General features: G+C 27.2%; 2 protein-coding genes across 2 annotated transcripts; one reads left to right on the plus strand and one right to left on the minus strand.

The window, feature by feature from the left end:
- Positions 1 to 1,392: 1,392 nt before the first annotated feature.
- On the plus strand, positions 1,393 to 8,638 carry LOC112786408 (receptor-like cytoplasmic kinase 176). Its single transcript, XM_025829788.3, has 6 exons — positions 1,393 to 1,597; positions 4,186 to 4,472; positions 4,935 to 5,070; positions 7,091 to 7,233; positions 7,331 to 7,454; positions 8,093 to 8,638. The coding sequence occupies exons 1-6, from the start codon at positions 1,393 to 1,395 to the stop codon at positions 8,617 to 8,619; spliced, it is 1,422 nt and encodes a 473-aa protein (XP_025685573.3). The 3' UTR covers positions 8,620 to 8,638.
- An 859-nt stretch (positions 8,639 to 9,497) lies between these two features.
- On the minus strand, positions 9,498 to 14,331 carry LOC112784481 (uncharacterized). Its single transcript, XM_025827707.3, has 10 exons — positions 13,929 to 14,331; positions 13,248 to 13,414; positions 12,896 to 12,994; positions 12,695 to 12,763; positions 12,479 to 12,619; positions 12,303 to 12,392; positions 11,413 to 11,580; positions 10,164 to 10,239; positions 9,958 to 10,073; positions 9,498 to 9,854 (listed from the first exon to the last, which is right to left on the minus strand). The coding sequence occupies exons 1-10, from the start codon at positions 14,188 to 14,190 to the stop codon at positions 9,843 to 9,845; spliced, it is 1,200 nt and encodes a 399-aa protein (XP_025683492.1). The 5' UTR covers positions 14,191 to 14,331; the 3' UTR covers positions 9,498 to 9,842.
- Positions 14,332 to 18,034: the final 3,703 nt, after the last annotated feature.

Genomic DNA, 18,034 nt, shown 5'->3' on the forward strand with positions numbered 1-18,034 from the left:
ATTTTTAACTAATAATAATTAATTTTTTTTTATCTTAAATTCTAAATTCTAACTATATCCATACTCTAAATCATAAGCTTTCAAAAAATAAAAGTTAAAAATTTAAATTTTATAATAAAAAAGTTAACTAATATTAACTAATTCAAAATTACTCACTCATACTTAAAATTAAACTTATTTGGGTAAGTTTTTAATAATAATTTTTTTAAAAGATATTTAAAACAATAAAAAAATTAATATTTAGATGTCTCATACAAAATACATTTTTATTTATTAATTTTGTTTTTATACAATAATATAAAAATATTTTTAGTTTTTTTTATTATGTTAAAATATTTTTAAAATTAAAATATTTTGAAAAAAATGAGAACCATAATTTTTTTTAAGGTTTAATTACTCTGTTGGTTCCTATAGTTTCGTGAAATTTTCAATTAGGTCCCTATACTTTTTTTCTTTTTAATTGGGTCCCTATACTTTTTTTCTTTTTAATTGGGTCCCTGCACTAATTTTTTTTTTCAATTAAGTCCCTCTTAGTAATAATTGGCTTAATTTTATAGGGACCCAACTAAAAAAAAAGAATTAGTATAGAGACCTAAATAAAAGGAAAAAAAAGTGTAGGAACCCAATTAAAAAAAATTGGTGCAAGGACTCAATTAAAAAGAAAAAAAGTATATGAACCTAATTGAAAATTTCACAAAACTATAGGACCAATAGAGTAATTAAACCTTTTTTTAAAAAAAATTTTTATTATTTATTATTTTTTATTTTTAATTAAAAAATTCATCAAACATACTAAAACTTTTTTAAAAAATCTTTTCTATCAAAAAAATATTTTTCATACCACTTATTCTTTGGTAATGGTTGACTAGATATTCTTAGAACTCATGTTTGAGTTTTTAGTATTTTGAAAAGAACAATATTATAATCAACAAATTAAAATTTATTAATATTTTATTTCTCTCTAATAATTAAGCATTTTTCACTTATATTAAAAAAAGCTCTAGACATTTTTCCGTTTTTCTCTCTCTCCTTTTCATATATTTTTTTCTCTCTCTCATTTAACTCATCCTAATAATGACAAGACTTTCCTTAGACCACAGTAATTGTTTTGATTTAATTTCATCCATTTCTTTCATACACTCGTCAATGGTGGGAGCTTATTACAGATTCCATTTCCCTCAATTGTCTCTCATTTCGACTCAACCTCGCTTTGGTGATGCTCTTTTCTATCTTTCCATTTATGTTTTATTTTTCATATGAATGTTTAACCCATGTTTTTATGTTTGGTTACTCTTAGTTATTGATGGGTGCACTTTTTCATTCTTGGTTTAATTTGTTCTATTTTTTTTTAATTATTTTTTTATGTCTTTGATTTTGGGTGGATATCAAGACATGGCAAGTTTTAAGGAACTCTCAATGGGTGGAGTAGTCTTGAATAATTCGAGAAGAAATTCATCAGAGGAAAGAAAGAAGAAAGGTGATGAAGATGATTTAGGGTTTAAAAGAAAACTCAAACTTTGGTTTGGTTGCATGACACTGATGATCATGAGATCAAAAGCAAAAGATTCTGCGAGTGATCACAAATATAAAGCAGATGGTATTCTTTTAAATTTCTTTCTTTTTCTTTTTCTTTTCTTTCTATTTTTTAAGGTTGGCATATATATGATTCACTAAATAAAACCCAAAAGAGGTGAGGTGCTTTTTTTCATATCTTGCAAAATCAATTTCTTTCTATGTCTCTCCATTTTTCCAGTTTTATCAAACTAATAAAATATTAAATATAAAAATACTTAAATATTCTATTTTTATTGATGTCTTCAGACTCATTTGACTTATTTCAAAGTAACATATAATGTGACACAATTATTTTAATATTAAATATTATTTTAGTTCTTAATATTTAATTTAAAAAATTAAAATTATGGTTGATTTTCTCTTTCCCATGCTGAAAAATGTTTCTGGTAATATTACATAATTTTTTTTAAAAAATATTATCATTTCTTTAAGTATGTTATTGTTATCTAGATTATTTTAGCATTAAATAAAAAATTTTAGTAAGATTATTTTTTAATATCAATATATATTAATTGTTATACAGTGGTAAGATTTTTTTATTTAATATTAAAATAATATATATTGATATCGAAAAATTAATAGTAAAATATAAAAATAATTATTAACAAAAATTTTAGTAAAATCACAATTTAATAATTAAAAAATTATTGAAGGGTAGGTATCTTAGAAAAAAATAATTTAATTATTAATTTTTTAAAAGTATTTTGATAAAATATAATTTAATCAATAAAAAAATAATTTATTAAAGGATATTTTAATAAGCAAAATTTAATGATAAAAAATAAAATTTTTATTAATGGGTATTTTTCAAAAAGTAATTTATTTTTTCTTAAAAATAGATAAAGTTAATATTAATTAACACAAAAAATTTAAAATGGATTAAAAAGGAAGTTTTTTAAAAGTTAGAAAGGAGAGAAATGTACATTTATAAAATAGAAGAAAAAGGAATATTATTTTAGCATCTCACACAGAAAGTAAAATTTTCTCAAAAATTAATCTAGATAACAGTTATAAAATATATATGTTTATTTTTTTCTATCTAATTCACAACTACTCTTCTTCTTCTCTAACCCTTCTTTTTGTTCTCTTCTGATCTTTTAATCATTCATCCTTTCTAAACCATAAAAACAACTCAGAACCATTGCTGGCATCCCCTAATTAACTTAAGCAAATCCATCTTTGAATCTGTAGCAATATAATGCTGGCAGTGTTGTTGGATTAGAGTTTGTGATATATAAAGATCATTTTAATTTTTAATTAGCACAAATACTAACACCAAAAAATACTTCATTCTTGTTTTTAATAAATAAATATTATTTATATTCACTTTTGTGTTTATACTAACTGTGAATCACAAATTTTATTTTATCTTTCCTTCTTAATTTTTTTCTTTTATATAATAATGTCCAATGTCAAAAAGGAATATATTAAAATTGATTATTTTGACCCAACTTAGCTTCTAATAAATTCTCTTTTTAATTTAAAAAATGAACTTTAAATTTCATTATTTGACTTTGACCTATGTGAAATTTTTAAGTAAAAAATATGGAATAGGGGAGTAATATCAATTATATTATATTTCCTTCTTAATTACATAAAATTATTGTCTTATAAAGTTCATCAAGTATATTATATTAAGAAATTATTAACTTATCATTATAAGTTGATAAGAATAACTAAAATGAGAGCAGTATATCATAAAAACGTTTACTAAAAAGACATGAAGTCTTAAAAAAGAGGCATAATAATATATGAATTGTCTAACACTATAAATTATTCAAAGTTTATGCAATTTTGAGTTTAAATTTATTTGCTATAATTAATTATTCCTCTCACTAATAAATATTCTCCCAATAATCCACCCCTTTTCTTTTGACCCAAAATTAGAGAAGATCTTTATCTATTTCAGAGTATTAGCATGCACCATAATATAATTTAAACTAGTTTTGATTCCTAAAAACTAAGTTCCATATCTTAGCTATAGACACTCGAAGTGGGGAAGCTATTTCAAGTCCCAAAATGATGCTCAAATATATATATATATATATAACTTACAAGACTTCATGGGAAGTAATAAGGACCCAAAGAAATTACATAGTCAAACAACGAAAAGAAAAAGGAAATTATATATTATATGCCTCATTCTAAGTAAGTCTAATATATATACACAAAAAGCACTTGGTCCATGTAGGATTTCCCTGTTCAAAATCAATGATACTAGCTAGCTAGGTGAATAATTTTATTTTTATAATTATCATACAATTAAGGTTTAAGACATTCTTATAGTTGCATTATATATATTAGTGACTGAAAATTAATATAACTATAATGTAAATATGAGAACTTTGTAAACCTTAGTTATATATTGATTTTGGTTCAAAAACTCTAAAAGTTTTCCATATAAACAAATCCTAATACAACACCAAATAAAGCGAAACAAATATGATATAGATTCTAGAGGGAAAAAAAAAAATTCCACTTCTAATGTTCTACACAACCCTAGCTAGCAACTCTAAACTCTTAACACTTTGCATATATGTAATTTTAATTTTAATTTATTTTCCAAGTGATTTAACTTGTGAATAATTCAATCTCTCATAAAATAAATAGGAATAGAGGAGAAAATTATTGGTCCCATACCATCAACTCCAACCAATTCACCAATTATTAATGAAGAAAGGGTGGTTAATCCAAAAAGCTTTACATACAAACAGCTTAAATTGGCAACAAAAAATTTTAAGAGAGAGCATTTTCTTGGTGAGGGAGGATTTGGAAGTGTCTACAAAGGATGGCTTAGTAGAGATGATGCTATGACTCCAACAAAACCTGGAATGGGGATCCCTGTTGCTATAAAATCTCTCAACCAATTTGGTCTTCAGGGCCATCAAGAATGGCTGGTATGATCACCATCAACCAACTCAATTATATATTTTAATTTTTATTTCAATTTATATTATCTTCATCATCAATAATTTGAATAAGTATACGGAATCAAGTTTTAATTAGTCGATATTATTTTTTTATTATAAAATTATTTTTCATTTTTTTTAAAGATTTATAGATTATAATATAGAATTTAAGATTTAAAATTTAAAATTTAGAATAAAAAATTATTTTAAAAAATTAACTTCCTAATTAAACTCTTTTACTTTAGTCAATTTTTTTTTTGTCTCATATATGCATACACTTCTTTAATACTATGTTGATTATGTTAATAAAAAAACGATTTACACTCAAATACAGATTGTAAGAGATCCTTAAAATATGTCATTCATCCTCTCTCTTTCTTTATATATATATAATATATGTTTTTAAACTATGAAAGTGTTTTGAGTGATAGATGGTTGTGTACATGGCAGGCTGAAGTAAACTATCTGAGTCAGCTAAAGCACCCAAATTTAGTGAAACTAATTGGATTTTGCAATGAAGATGATAAGATGCTGCTTGTTTATGAGTTCATGCCTCGTGGAAGCCTTGAATCCCATCTCTTTAGGAGTAAGTCTATATATTATTATTATTATTATTATTATTATTATTATTATTATTATTATTATTATTATTATTATTATTATTATTATTATTATTATTATTAAAGAGTTGTTTGTTTCTCATCTATCTATATATAATACATGTTTGATTTATTATTTGCATGCTAATTACCTTATTTGTTTAGATTATTTATCGAACATACTGATTATATTGGCTTCGATTTATTTTGTTTAACTATATATATAAGATTTCTTGAATAAAATTACAGTATCTTTAACTACTACTCTCTCTTTTCATTGAGAGTTAATACTTAATAGCTATCTAATTATGAAAAAAAAAATAAAAATAAAAGGGAGTGTGTATATATATATATAGAAGTTCATTTTATTTTTAAAATCTTTTCCTTTTTTTTTTAACTCAAATCAAACTAAAATTTATGAACAAACCATTATTGGTTTTAATCTCATGACAATAAGGAGTTTGTTATTTCAGCACATGTTCATTTTAAGATACTAAAAAAATCTACACTATTGGAGTAGTGCAGAGAAAAAGAATTATGATCATTATTGTCTCTTTCTTTCTTTTTTTTTTTTTGTTTCTTTAACTCCAAGAACTAATGCAGCTTTGATGTCACATATCGAGATTTTGATGTGTTCATAAAACTTCTATTCCTCTTATAGCTATATAAATGTACATACATCTTGTATGTAGCACTTTTCATCATAATTCTTTAATGGTATAATTCTAATCAATCTTTTACTTATTCAAATGCTTAAATATTATAAATAGATAATATATATTGTACATATATGTATATTTGTTAGGTACTTCATAAATATTAATTTCCTTTTATATATACACTATATATGATTTGCGTTTTATTTAAGATAGAGTAAAAATTAAAAGTAAATCTTAGCTTATCATTCTTTATATAAAATAAAAATTATTAAGTATTATTTCCTCCTCTAAGAAAAAAAGCTAATAACCCTCCTCCCTATCCTATTGAGAATGAGAAACACACTCTTTGTCCTTGTGATAGCATACAAATATGAAATATTATTACATTAATTTTTGTAAAACTGAAATTCATAGTTTTCTGCAAATCAAATGTAAATTTATGTTTATGAGGTTGTTATATGTTGATAACTTAATTCAGATAGATATATACCTTGTTGATAATATGTGGATTGAAAATTGTAAGGGCTTCAGTTAATGTTAATGTATATATGTAGCATATAATATAATTATCACTTCTATGAATGTATTAATTAGAACTCTTTTTAAAACCTGTTTACAAACTTTTCTTTGTGGTACAATATTTTTTCCTCCTCTTCTTGTTGTTGTTTCACAATATACATGAAATAAAGAGTATAATAGTAATAAGTAATTAGTAATTTATTGCTAATAAGTTCTACCGTGATTTTTAAAATTAACAGCACATCAAGTTAATTTTTGATATTCTAATTTCACTATTTTATTTTTTTAAATTTGAAAAAAATGCATCAAGTTAGTCTTAACTCCTTTTTTCATTAAATGTGATATATTGCTTTGAGGAACTAATTAACTTAGTGTTTTTTTTTTTTTTTTTTTTTTTTTGAATTTGAGCAATTAAAATAGCGTAATTAGAATCTCAAAAATTAAATTGGTGCAAAACGTTAATCTCAAATACCTAGTTGAGGCTTAACTGTTAATAATTTAGACTTAAGTAGTTCTACAATAGTTTTTGAAATTAACTGTGCATCAAGTTGATTCCTAATATTTTAATTGTATTATTTTATTTTTTTAGATTAAAAAAATACATTAAATTAATCCTAATTCCTTTTTCGTTACATGTGATATATTGCTCGAAAAATTAATTTAGTGCATTTTTTTAAAATCGAGAGATTAAAATAGTGTAATTAGAATATATAATAGAATCTTAAGAATTAAATTAGTGTAAAATGTGAATCTCAATACGTTGGGACTTAACTCTTAGCAATTTAATTAATTAAGAATATAATGTTTGTTTATATGCATGATCCATCAGGAGCTGTGGTGTTTCCATGGTCCATCAGAGTGAGAATAATGCTTGATGCTGCAAAGGGACTTGCATATCTTCATGAGAAGACTCAGAATAAGAATGCAGTCATTTTTCGAGACTTCAAGACTTCTAATGTTCTCTTGGACACGGTAAATATATATATATATATATATAAAAATCAATAATTATATATTTCTATTTAATCCACACAACAACTCATATATTTAATTTCCTTTTAATTTTAAGGAGTTCCATGCAAAGCTATCGGACTTTGGTTTTGCAAGGGATGGACCTGAGGGAGATAAAACTCACATATCAACTAGAGTCATGGGAACCCATGGCTATGCTGCCCCAGAATATGTCATGAATGGTTAGTTACCTTATTCTATTAACAAAAGATATAATGCAACATCACCAGTCATTTTTTATCAGTCTTTAGTCAGTAATAATTTATAGAAAAAGTATAGGTAATCAACAACATTTTTGAACAATATATAAATAATGTGAATTAATAAAGTTAAAAGAGTAAATTTAATTAGTAGCATTAAATTAGGGTGTAGTATATTTTTATTTGATTGGTGATTGTTCGTGTTGTTCAAGATAGTCATTATTTACCTAGTATTCTCCTAATTTATTCTCATATTTACACGAGTTTTACACACAAAAAATATATAGTTTATACTTATATTTATTAAAATTTGCACACATGAATCAATACCGTTTGCATCTATATTTTTTAGAGTTTGTACATATGAATTAATAAAATTTATTTATTAAAAATAATTTAATATTTGTGTTAGCCAAATAATAATAAAAAATATTAAAATGTTGACTTTCAAAAATTTTTCTTAACAAAATTAAGGACATTCCAGATGCACTTAGTTTGCATTTTTTATTTTTCTTTTTATAATTTAACAAAAAAAAAACAAATAGTAGATGAAAATAAAAAATAAATAGATATGTTAGGTGTATACTAAAATCAACTACTGACTGGACTTATATGTACAGGGCACCTGAGCACGAAGAGTGATGTGTATAGTTTTGGAGTGGTGATGCTAGAGATGGTGACAGGAAGGAAGGTGATAGACAGACAGAGGCCACATAGTGAGATGAACTTGGTGAGATGGGCACTGCCCTTAATAAGGGACAATGGAAGGAACAGCCATATACTCCTCATTGACCCAAGGCTTCATGGGCATTACTCCGCAAAGGCTTCCCTTAAGGCACTTAAGTTGGCCTCTCGCTGCCTCCGCTTCAACCCTTCCATGAGACCTACCATGGATTCAGTTGTTCAATCCATCATCAACTTCCCTCAAGAAGCCTCACCTCTTCCAATTCCTCCTCCTCCTCCTCCTCATCTTAATACTAACTCCAACAAGTATGGTCTTGTTTCTTCTGCTTCTGCTTCCAGGACCAACGTGCCCACTCGCTTTCAGGCTTCGCCGTGCCACCTCAACCACCACCACCAAGCTCATGTTGCTTCAACTTCATCAACTCCACCAAGGCCTAATGTTAGAATTGATCAAAGGCGTTGAATAAAAAATTAAAAATAACTGCAGGGAGTCATCTTATATTATTATATATAGAAAATAATAAATAATAAATAGAGAAAATGATAAATAGATGACTGATTTTTATTTCGAAAACAAATAAATTTTTTATCAAAATTAATTATAAATAAATCTCTAACTTTTGTGATTCGGAGGCACATAAATTCTTTCATACAAGATTCAAACTATCACTAAGTTTATATGTCTCTTTAATATTTACAAAAGTTAGAAACTTATTTGTATTTTAATTTTGTAAAAGGTTTATTTTGTTTTCATGATAAATAAAAAATAAAAAATTTATTTATCTTTTTCTCTAATAATAAATATAGGAATAACTCAATAAGGACCTCAGAAATTTCTAGGACTGTGGTTTTACCAAAAACTTTTTTATTTGTTATTTGTCGTTCATTTATCTATATCCAAAGACTGATGATAATATGGGATTTTCTTTAATTTCTTGGTGTCGTTTGATTAAGTGTTTCTAAACATGGGAGTTATGTTATTTGTGTTTTCTTACTCTTAGACACTGCATCAATTCATTCTATCTCCTCCACTATTGGATAAGATATAGATGAATTGGGAGAGCAAGTTCAGTTTCTCTTTTTTGAAATGCATTGAAAAACTTTTTGACTTTTAAAATGTTTTCTCTAGTTCCTCTAGCTTATGCATCTTTCTTTTATCTAACATTGTTTTGTAAACATAATAAACGTTTTAATTAGGCAGATTTTACACTTACTCTTGAAATTTATTATGTCGTCGGTGTTTTCTACATTTGTTTCTCTCATTAAACACAATATAACTATCATCTATGCTAGGTATATTAGTATAAAATACATTTTAGAATATAAAATATACATTAAAAATAAGTTAAACAACACGTATTTATATAGGCTTATTTTAGTATACACATACTATTTTTGTATAAATATATATGACACTCGTAAATTAAAATCAATAAATAAATAAAAACGAGCTTCTAGTTTAAGGCTTAAGATACACTTTTTCTAAGAAATTATTTACTAACACTTTTTTTTGTAACACTAAAATCATGATGATTGATGAAGGTATAAAGCATGTAATAGTCCTGTAACAATCTGTTAACTCAGCTTCATAACACTCTTGATCAAGGCCTGAACCGTTCGATGTCTTGGAACTCAGAGGTGCGCCCTTTCACTGCCTGGTTCGCCACCCGGCAAAAGCAATTGGTTCTAGTTCCTCCCCTGCTTGTGATAATGTAACAACAAAAATTCACAAAGGGAATGAAAAACCATCATTTCATTCATTTGAATATGAATACATTGTTTATTTGTTTCAGATCTCAACTATGAATTCTTGAATCTCTATTCCTGTATGCCGAGCCCCTCCTTGCACTCGTAACAGAATTTCGTCTCCGACTTTGAGTGATGTCACCGGAACAGCTGTTTTTGACAGGGCTTCACCTAGATAGGGCAGCAGATAACATTTTAGGGTGGGAAATAAAAATAAGAAACAAAAGATAGAAAAAGAAAAACGAAAACAAACTGAATTACCTTGCGGCGGACAAATCAAGGCTACGGTTTCTGCATTCTGCAAAAGGATGCTGACAGTTTGACTATCTGAGTCTCTCTGGAACAGCGCAATCGTTTATCACATCAATTTCTTGGCGCAGTATCAGAAACAGAAACTAAAGAATCATAAGATAGCTTAATAATGCTCTTTTAGCATGGGGCCTTAAAGGCGAGATTTTTTCTGTCTATTTATGTCAAAATTTTGCATTTGAGTTGTTCACATGACACAATTGAAGCTTTTTGCAACTGGTTGCCACACAGTGAATAACCATAATTTGGAATATACCTAAAGACAGTTAAATGACATAGCTAATACATACCCATTCAATAAAAAACCATACTAAAATTAGACACCAAAATCAGCCTCAAATGTAGAATATACATTGAAATACAAAATACACATTAAAAATGAATTTAACTACACATATATTTATACACAAATACTTAGTGGCTGATTTTAGTATAAAAACAACATTTTTGTTCTACAAAATATAAGTATACATAATTAGATATTCTACTTAACTAGTGTAGTTGTAATGTAACTACTATTTACTCTGCTGTGAATGATAATCATCTCTTCCACTCAACTAATGCCTTTTAAAAACGCTTGTGCTTTGAGTGCTTGTCTTCACTTATTCTAAATTTCTAATGTTAGTTCAAATTTCAGGAAGTTTTTGACCCAAAAGAGAAGTTTTAGTGTTATATTCTGTGACCAATATATCACAAGGAAAAAAAGAATAGTGGTTGTATCTTCAACTTCTGAGTTTTCATATATGGATCTATCAGAGCAATGAATCGTGGTTATAGATATCAAATATTTCCCAAATGGAAGACAACACTAAATGCAGATTTCACATTGAATATCCAATCTTTTATTTTTATTATTTTTTTAATGCTACTCATTAAGGCTATCTTTCAGATTTTTATTAATGGCTATGAAAGCGGGATAAGTAATGAGAAACTCGTAGTAACAGTATAGTATACATGTAATCGTTTATAAAGTATAGTTTGTATAAAACAATTATCAATCAGCTATTTGAAAAATAAAGTGGAACTGTGTCTTCTGTTAAGATCTATGATCGAAAGAAAGATTGAGGCTGAACAAGTAATTAAGTGATGATGCAATTTTGAATAGGCTACCAACAATTAAAGGCTTCAAAGATGGTTCCTTAAAACAGTCACAAACTCATTAAAGAAATTGCAGTCAAAACATTATAAGAAAAACTGCAACCTTTGCCTCCACGAGGATTAGCGGTCTAGTCTCTATCTTAACACGCCCGACAATTGCGACTCGTTGCCGGCCCTGCTGATCAACTACAATAACTTCTTTTCCTGATTTCAGTTCTGACAGGTAGCACGTTCTTCCTCCAGGAACAGCAACATAGGCATGTACTGGTCCCTGTTATGCGAATTAATTGGTTAAAAGGATTCCATAAAACTAGTTTCGAATCACAGTTAACATTTTAAACCGGAGACTGAAACACATTAAGGATACATACGCTGATTTTAGTGAACAAAATGAGGCATGAAACATTTGAATAGTTTCAGCTACCAGATGAATAACTAACTTATCTCCTATCAGTGTCTTTCTATTAACACTTCCTGAACACATAAGTTACATTCAAATATCATGAGAAAGGGGAAAGAAATCGATCAAAACTTAAATACAGTTGGAATAAAAGTTTCACCAAAATCTTCTTTGAAAAGTAAATGAACTGATTTAGTGCAAAGTAAAATAGATATTACCAAATTCAAAATTTACAAGAAAAGAAAAATTAACAAACTCTGAAGTTCCATCTATGAAGAAACATTTACAAGCATGCGCATAGCAATAAATATAATCTACATGCATTTCCAATGCTTTCAAATCACTAAACCTATTTCGGATTTATGCTTATTAACTTCTATAAATAAGTTAACGAAATACTAGATCCAGTTATTCACATTTCAGTGTAAATGGTGATAATTACAGACATCGTGACAGAAACCTTTTCCCAATCAGGTTTAATCGTTGATTTCGCATTGCCGCTCCATTATTGCGAATTTTGGTTATAGGTAGTTAATCTTATCCAAGGTCCAAGGTGAGGAATATATTTTTTCCAAGCTTAAAAAGCGACTTACAGCATTCACCCGAAAAGGCCTGCTTGCAATATAATTTGATTCCAAGCATTCTGAGTGAACAAGAAATAATCCTCTAGCGAAAGATCCAACCTGCAAAAGATATTTTACCAATAAGAAAGGCCGCCACACTAGACTATCCAAAAAAAAATTATTTTACAGCGGAAATGGATGCATACCATAAGTCCTTCACCAGGTTTCATAAGACTGCAAAGATCTACACAAACACGATCCCCCATTCCAGCCACCTGAATGCGTGTCACGGTGGCTTTGGTCAAGCTCAGTAGATTGCTTTCTTCGGCTCTTTTGTCAAAATATTCCTGACAGTTCCAAGCTGATATAAGAGGTCAAGCTGCATGACTCAAGTCAAGAAACTTCACCTGTGTGTAGATTACCTTTAGCTCAAGAACATGTTCGACATCTTCTACTTTTAAGACTATTCCATCTAAACCATGTTCAAGTGCCTACAAAGTTCAAAGGGTGCAACTATAAGGAGAAAGCAGGAAGAAAAACAAGAGTACTATACATTATCTGGTTACATGAGCTTTGACAATTAAAAAAGTCTACTTCATTAGTCTCCCAAGTATATTACCTACCTCAAGAAAAATCTTGGCTTCGGATGTACTATTGGAGATCGCAAACACTCTCTTCTGGCTGTTATGAAATGCGGCGATTATATTCTCTGCAGGTATTACCTAATTGCATACAAGGAAAATTAGCATTTATATGTTATTAATAATAAATGTGAATTATTGATTATAGAAAACAAATTACAAACTATTATTATGCATTTAAAAGATAGTATGGGGCCATGCAGAAACATATCATGCTATCTTGCAAAGCTAATCAGCAAATGAACAATAGAAAAAATGGTCAATGGATGAAGAGATGCTTGGAAACAATACATTTCATCAAAATTCTTCGAGAAGAATGCAAAAACAAACATACCTGCCAATCCAACAGATTAACTACAATGTTCTCTGATTGCTCATCCTCAGGTCTAAGGCGCTCTAGTTCCTCTGGAGTCGAAACATCAATGACTGAGGCTACCCTTTTACCTTGTCCATCCAAAATCTCTCCTTCACCAACAAAAAGGGGGAATATTACTGCAACGGCTGTACCTCCAGCATGGCCAAAATTCAAAATTCATCAAATTAGACATGTCATCGATATCCACTTCACCATAACTCAAACTCCATTGTACTCACCACCAACAACATACAAAACAATTATGGTACTCTTCTACACAACCATCTAAGTACGTATTCAAGGCAAGCCTCGGAACTACAGAAAGGTTGATGCTGCTTCGTGACGTGAAGGTGAAAAGTTTAAATTATCTTAGAAACAACATCTCAGATTGCAGGGAAAGGCTGCATACTATTCTAGGAAATTACAACAACTCTGCTAACTTAACTCCACAAGAAATTCCAATGAATCAACAATCCAATTTGTCAGAATTCTTGATAAACTGTATATATTCTTGCTACAATCCGATCGTAACGACAAAATCAACCTAATATCAAACTACAAATCAATAGAAAATTAGTAAAAGATATACTTAGATAGTAGGGTATTATTCAGGTGATATGAAGTGCAATTGGTAAAACCCTAAAAAAAGAGAAGACATACAGGACCAATGGTGAGCAAGGTTTTGATGGGGAGAGGAGAAGAGGAAAGTGTTCCATCCTCTCTCAAGAGCAGAAGTCATGACGTGCTGGGTAGTGGTCCATATCCACACGGTCTTTGAGTTCTTCATTGAGGTTGAAGGAACAATGGCACTTGCAGTTGCAGATGTATTTTTGTTATTTGGGATTGTGAGAAATGAAGAGAATTGATGAATGGGGCGATGTAGAGGAACAAGTGATGAAGTGAAACAACACACTGAAGCCATCGCACATTTTCTTGAATTCTTCTTCTTCCTCAGCACTAGCTTAGCTTCTTGCTAGTGGCTCCAACACCACTCCAAAGAAAATTATTTTTTTATTTTTGAAAAATCATAAATTTAAAAAAAATGTTTCTTTATTATATATTCATTTTCTCTCAAATAAACTATCAATTTCTATTTAACATTGTACTGATAAAAAACAAAAAATGGTCATTTTATCATAAAAATTTAGAATAATAATAAATTTATACATAAATAAAAAAATAATTACTCAAATCAGTTTTTAAAATTTTTAAAATTAGATACTTTAATTTTTCAAATTTTAAAATTTATAAAATAATTTTTAATATTTATTTTTTAGCCAGTACAATTTCTCGTTAGTCACTAACGATGACTGCTGGCATTGAACATTAACTCGCATACGTAATCATTGAATATCCACGATTTGGATAAATCAATCTCTACAATAAAGTACAAAATAGTTTCAAAAAAATTTTAAAAATCTCAAAAAATTTCTAAAAGAATTAAAAAATATAAAATACTCCTTTTAAACTATTTATATATAATTATTTTTAAATTAACAAATTTTAATTTCTAATATTTTCAGTCTATTATCTTAAATTTAATTATTTCTATACAATTTTTTATATATTTTTAAAATAAAATTATTTAAAATAAATGAGTCCATATTTTTTTTTTTATCACGCAAGATATTAATTTAATTTATAGGTCTTATATTCTATAATTATTCTTTAATGATGAATAAAAAAATAAGCTAGTGTTGTTTGAAGAGATCCAAAAAGAGGTAAGTCTCTCAAAGTAGTCCCTTAAATTATATTCGAATCTCATAATAGTCCCTAAAATTAATAGTTATTCGTATGTATTCTTAAAGTTGCACTCCGGAATTCAAAGTCGTTTTTCAAGCATTTTTCATTAACTAGACACCATCGAAAAGTTGAAGTGGACTCCCTTTTAACATGTTAGCAAAATAATGGATAAGTGATGTGGAGGAAGAAATATTTTGATGGCAATTTAGTTCCTGAATCAATTTTAAATTCTAATCCCCAAAATTAAAGACCACTATCTACATTTCTTTTCTTCTCTTCTCTAACCTCGCAGACTTTCTCCTTTCCATCTTCAAATTTAATGGCTATAGCTAGCTCAAGCAACGCATCTAAGAACTCGAAAAATTTACACTCTAATCAATACTCCATAAATTTTACAGATGATCAAGTGATGCTGGCTTAGAGATGGAAGAGATTTGCAGCAACGGCTATGTAGGAAGTAGAAGAGGCAATGATAATAGAGCAGAAGCTATGATGAAAGTGGAGGAAATAACACTAATGGCAACAGTGATAACAACAATAATGGAATCTAAAGTACCAATTTCACAACAGTCACCCCCAATCCTAACAATATAATATATATTGAATTCGGAAACTTGCAACTGTAAGCATAGGTGAAAATGCATAGGAATTCCTATCGATATTAAGATGAATCCATAAATCAATTTGTAAAGATTGAAAACATATAGTCATTAACTGTAAGCATAGGTGCTCTACCTAATTCTTTTTTTTCGCAAACGACGACGACGAAAAAACCAATTGTGGAGATCAGTTGAGTTTTGAAGGAAGAAGTTTGTGTTTCTGTTTTAGAAGGGAGAGAAAACGCTGAGTAAATGATTCATAAGCTTATACCCACGAAACGACGTTGTTTGGCCCAAATTAGGCACCAAACCAAATATTGTGTCATTATGGGCTTGCCAACATGTCAAAAGGGAGTCCACCTCAGCTTTCCAATAGCGACTAGTTGACAGAAAATGCTTGAAGGACGACTTTGAGTTTTAGAGTGTAATTTTAGGGATGCATATGAGTAACTATTAATTTTAGGGACTACTATAAAGTTCAAGTGTAATTTGAGGGACCACTTTAAGGCTTACCTCGATAGAAGAACTTCCATTTAACGTACAATTTTTCACATAAATAATTAAACATATTTGTATAAATGTGTATAAAAATAACACTATGAAACTTATATGCAGTACGAACCAAGTCATCTATGAATTTAAATTTGTAAGTTTTGGTTAACTACGAGGTCAATGTAGATAATTTACAAAATCTTAATGTGAAGTTCCTAATACTTTGCAACACTTAAAGAAGAAACGTCTTGACAAATTCAAGTATTCTGTTTCAATTTTTTAAAAAGTTTTAAAATTGAGTAGTTGTAATGTTGTACAAAATAGACTTACAATTAAAGTTTTTTATGCTATCTAAATTAGTAATTATGTAAAAAAAAATATATTTTTTTCACTTAAAAATATTTTTTTAAGTTTATTTTTTAATTGTTATTATTATAGTTTTTACATTACCTCAATATAAGGATTATAAATTAATGATTAAATAATTTTATTTCTTATGACATTTTAATGTTAATAAATAAAATTATTATTTAATTTATATTTTGTTTTTTTGTATTTTTTATTTATTATATATTTTCTAATAATATTTTATTATTATGATTAATAAAAATATTAAAAGACGTTAATTTTTGAAAATGATTAAAAATATTAGAAGGAATTGCCTTAAAATTTTTAAAATATTCCAGAAACTATTTTAAGATTTTTTAAATTTTTTGGGAACTATTTTATACTCTATTCTAAAGATTAATTTATCTAATTTGCACACGTAAACACATAACAACTACGTGTACAAATTAACGTTTTGTATTAACAGTTATCGTTAATAATTAATGACAAAAAAACTATATTATCTAATAGAAGAAATAAACGTTAGGATTTATTTATATATTTTAAAATATAAAAAATTAAAATGACAAATTTTAAAAATTTTAATAACTAATTTAAATAATTACTCTAAATAAAATTAATATTTATATATTTTTATCACATAAAAACTAACAAAATTATCTTTCGTAGATACAAAATTAATTTTATTTATTTATAGTTAAATTTATCGGTGTTTTATAGTTTTATGATTAAAAAATAATAGTTTAATCGTCTCTCTTTGCCTTTATAATGTGACTACTGACTAGTGCCTAAAAGGCTAAAAGAATAAAGAAGACTGTCACCTTAACCATTTTTTTAAACACCAAATATATATATATATATTTTGCAACTTGATTTCAAAGAAATAGAATATACAAATTGAATGTATAACCAGTCACTTTTATAAATAAGTCTTAGCAACACTTCATAACCGTTGAAATGTAACCATTATTATGATATTTTGACATATAAATTATATATTAATAAACTAAATTTAAGTTTAATTTATATATATTTAAATAAATTTAAAATAAATAATTTAACTAGCAAATAGAAATTCATCAGTTAAATTAACAATTAAATAGTTTAATATCTTAACTGAATTAATTATAGATTTAGTTTTAGTAACTACTATTAATTACCAAAAAATATTAGTAACTTTTTTTTTTTATAAATTTTAGTGTAACTTTTTTTTTAGTCGGATAGATTGAATGCTTCCAATTTTAAGCATTATATCACCACAATTCTTTCTTTTTCAATAACTATTTTTCACCAAATATTTTTTATTTCATAATGGTTAAACATTAAGTAGTTAAAAACAAAAAATCAAAGGGAAGAGATCCAAGCAAAAAACAAAAAGCATAACACTAAAACCTATTTGATATGAAACGTAATAAGATAGAAAATCAAATGAAAGGAACTCCTCTACTTTAATTTAATTTTCTATGCAACAGTTAAGGAAATTATTCTATCTCTTTAGCACATCCAAATTTTTCAAAGAAACTCAAAAGAAATTTTATTTATCAAAATTAAAAAAAAAAAGTGGCTACAAAGTTTTAGAGATTT

This window comes from Arachis hypogaea, chromosome 20, assembly GCF_003086295.3.
Source record: "Arachis hypogaea cultivar Tifrunner chromosome 20, arahy.Tifrunner.gnm2.J5K5, whole genome shotgun sequence".
Taxonomy (NCBI): domain Eukaryota; kingdom Viridiplantae; phylum Streptophyta; class Magnoliopsida; order Fabales; family Fabaceae; genus Arachis; species Arachis hypogaea.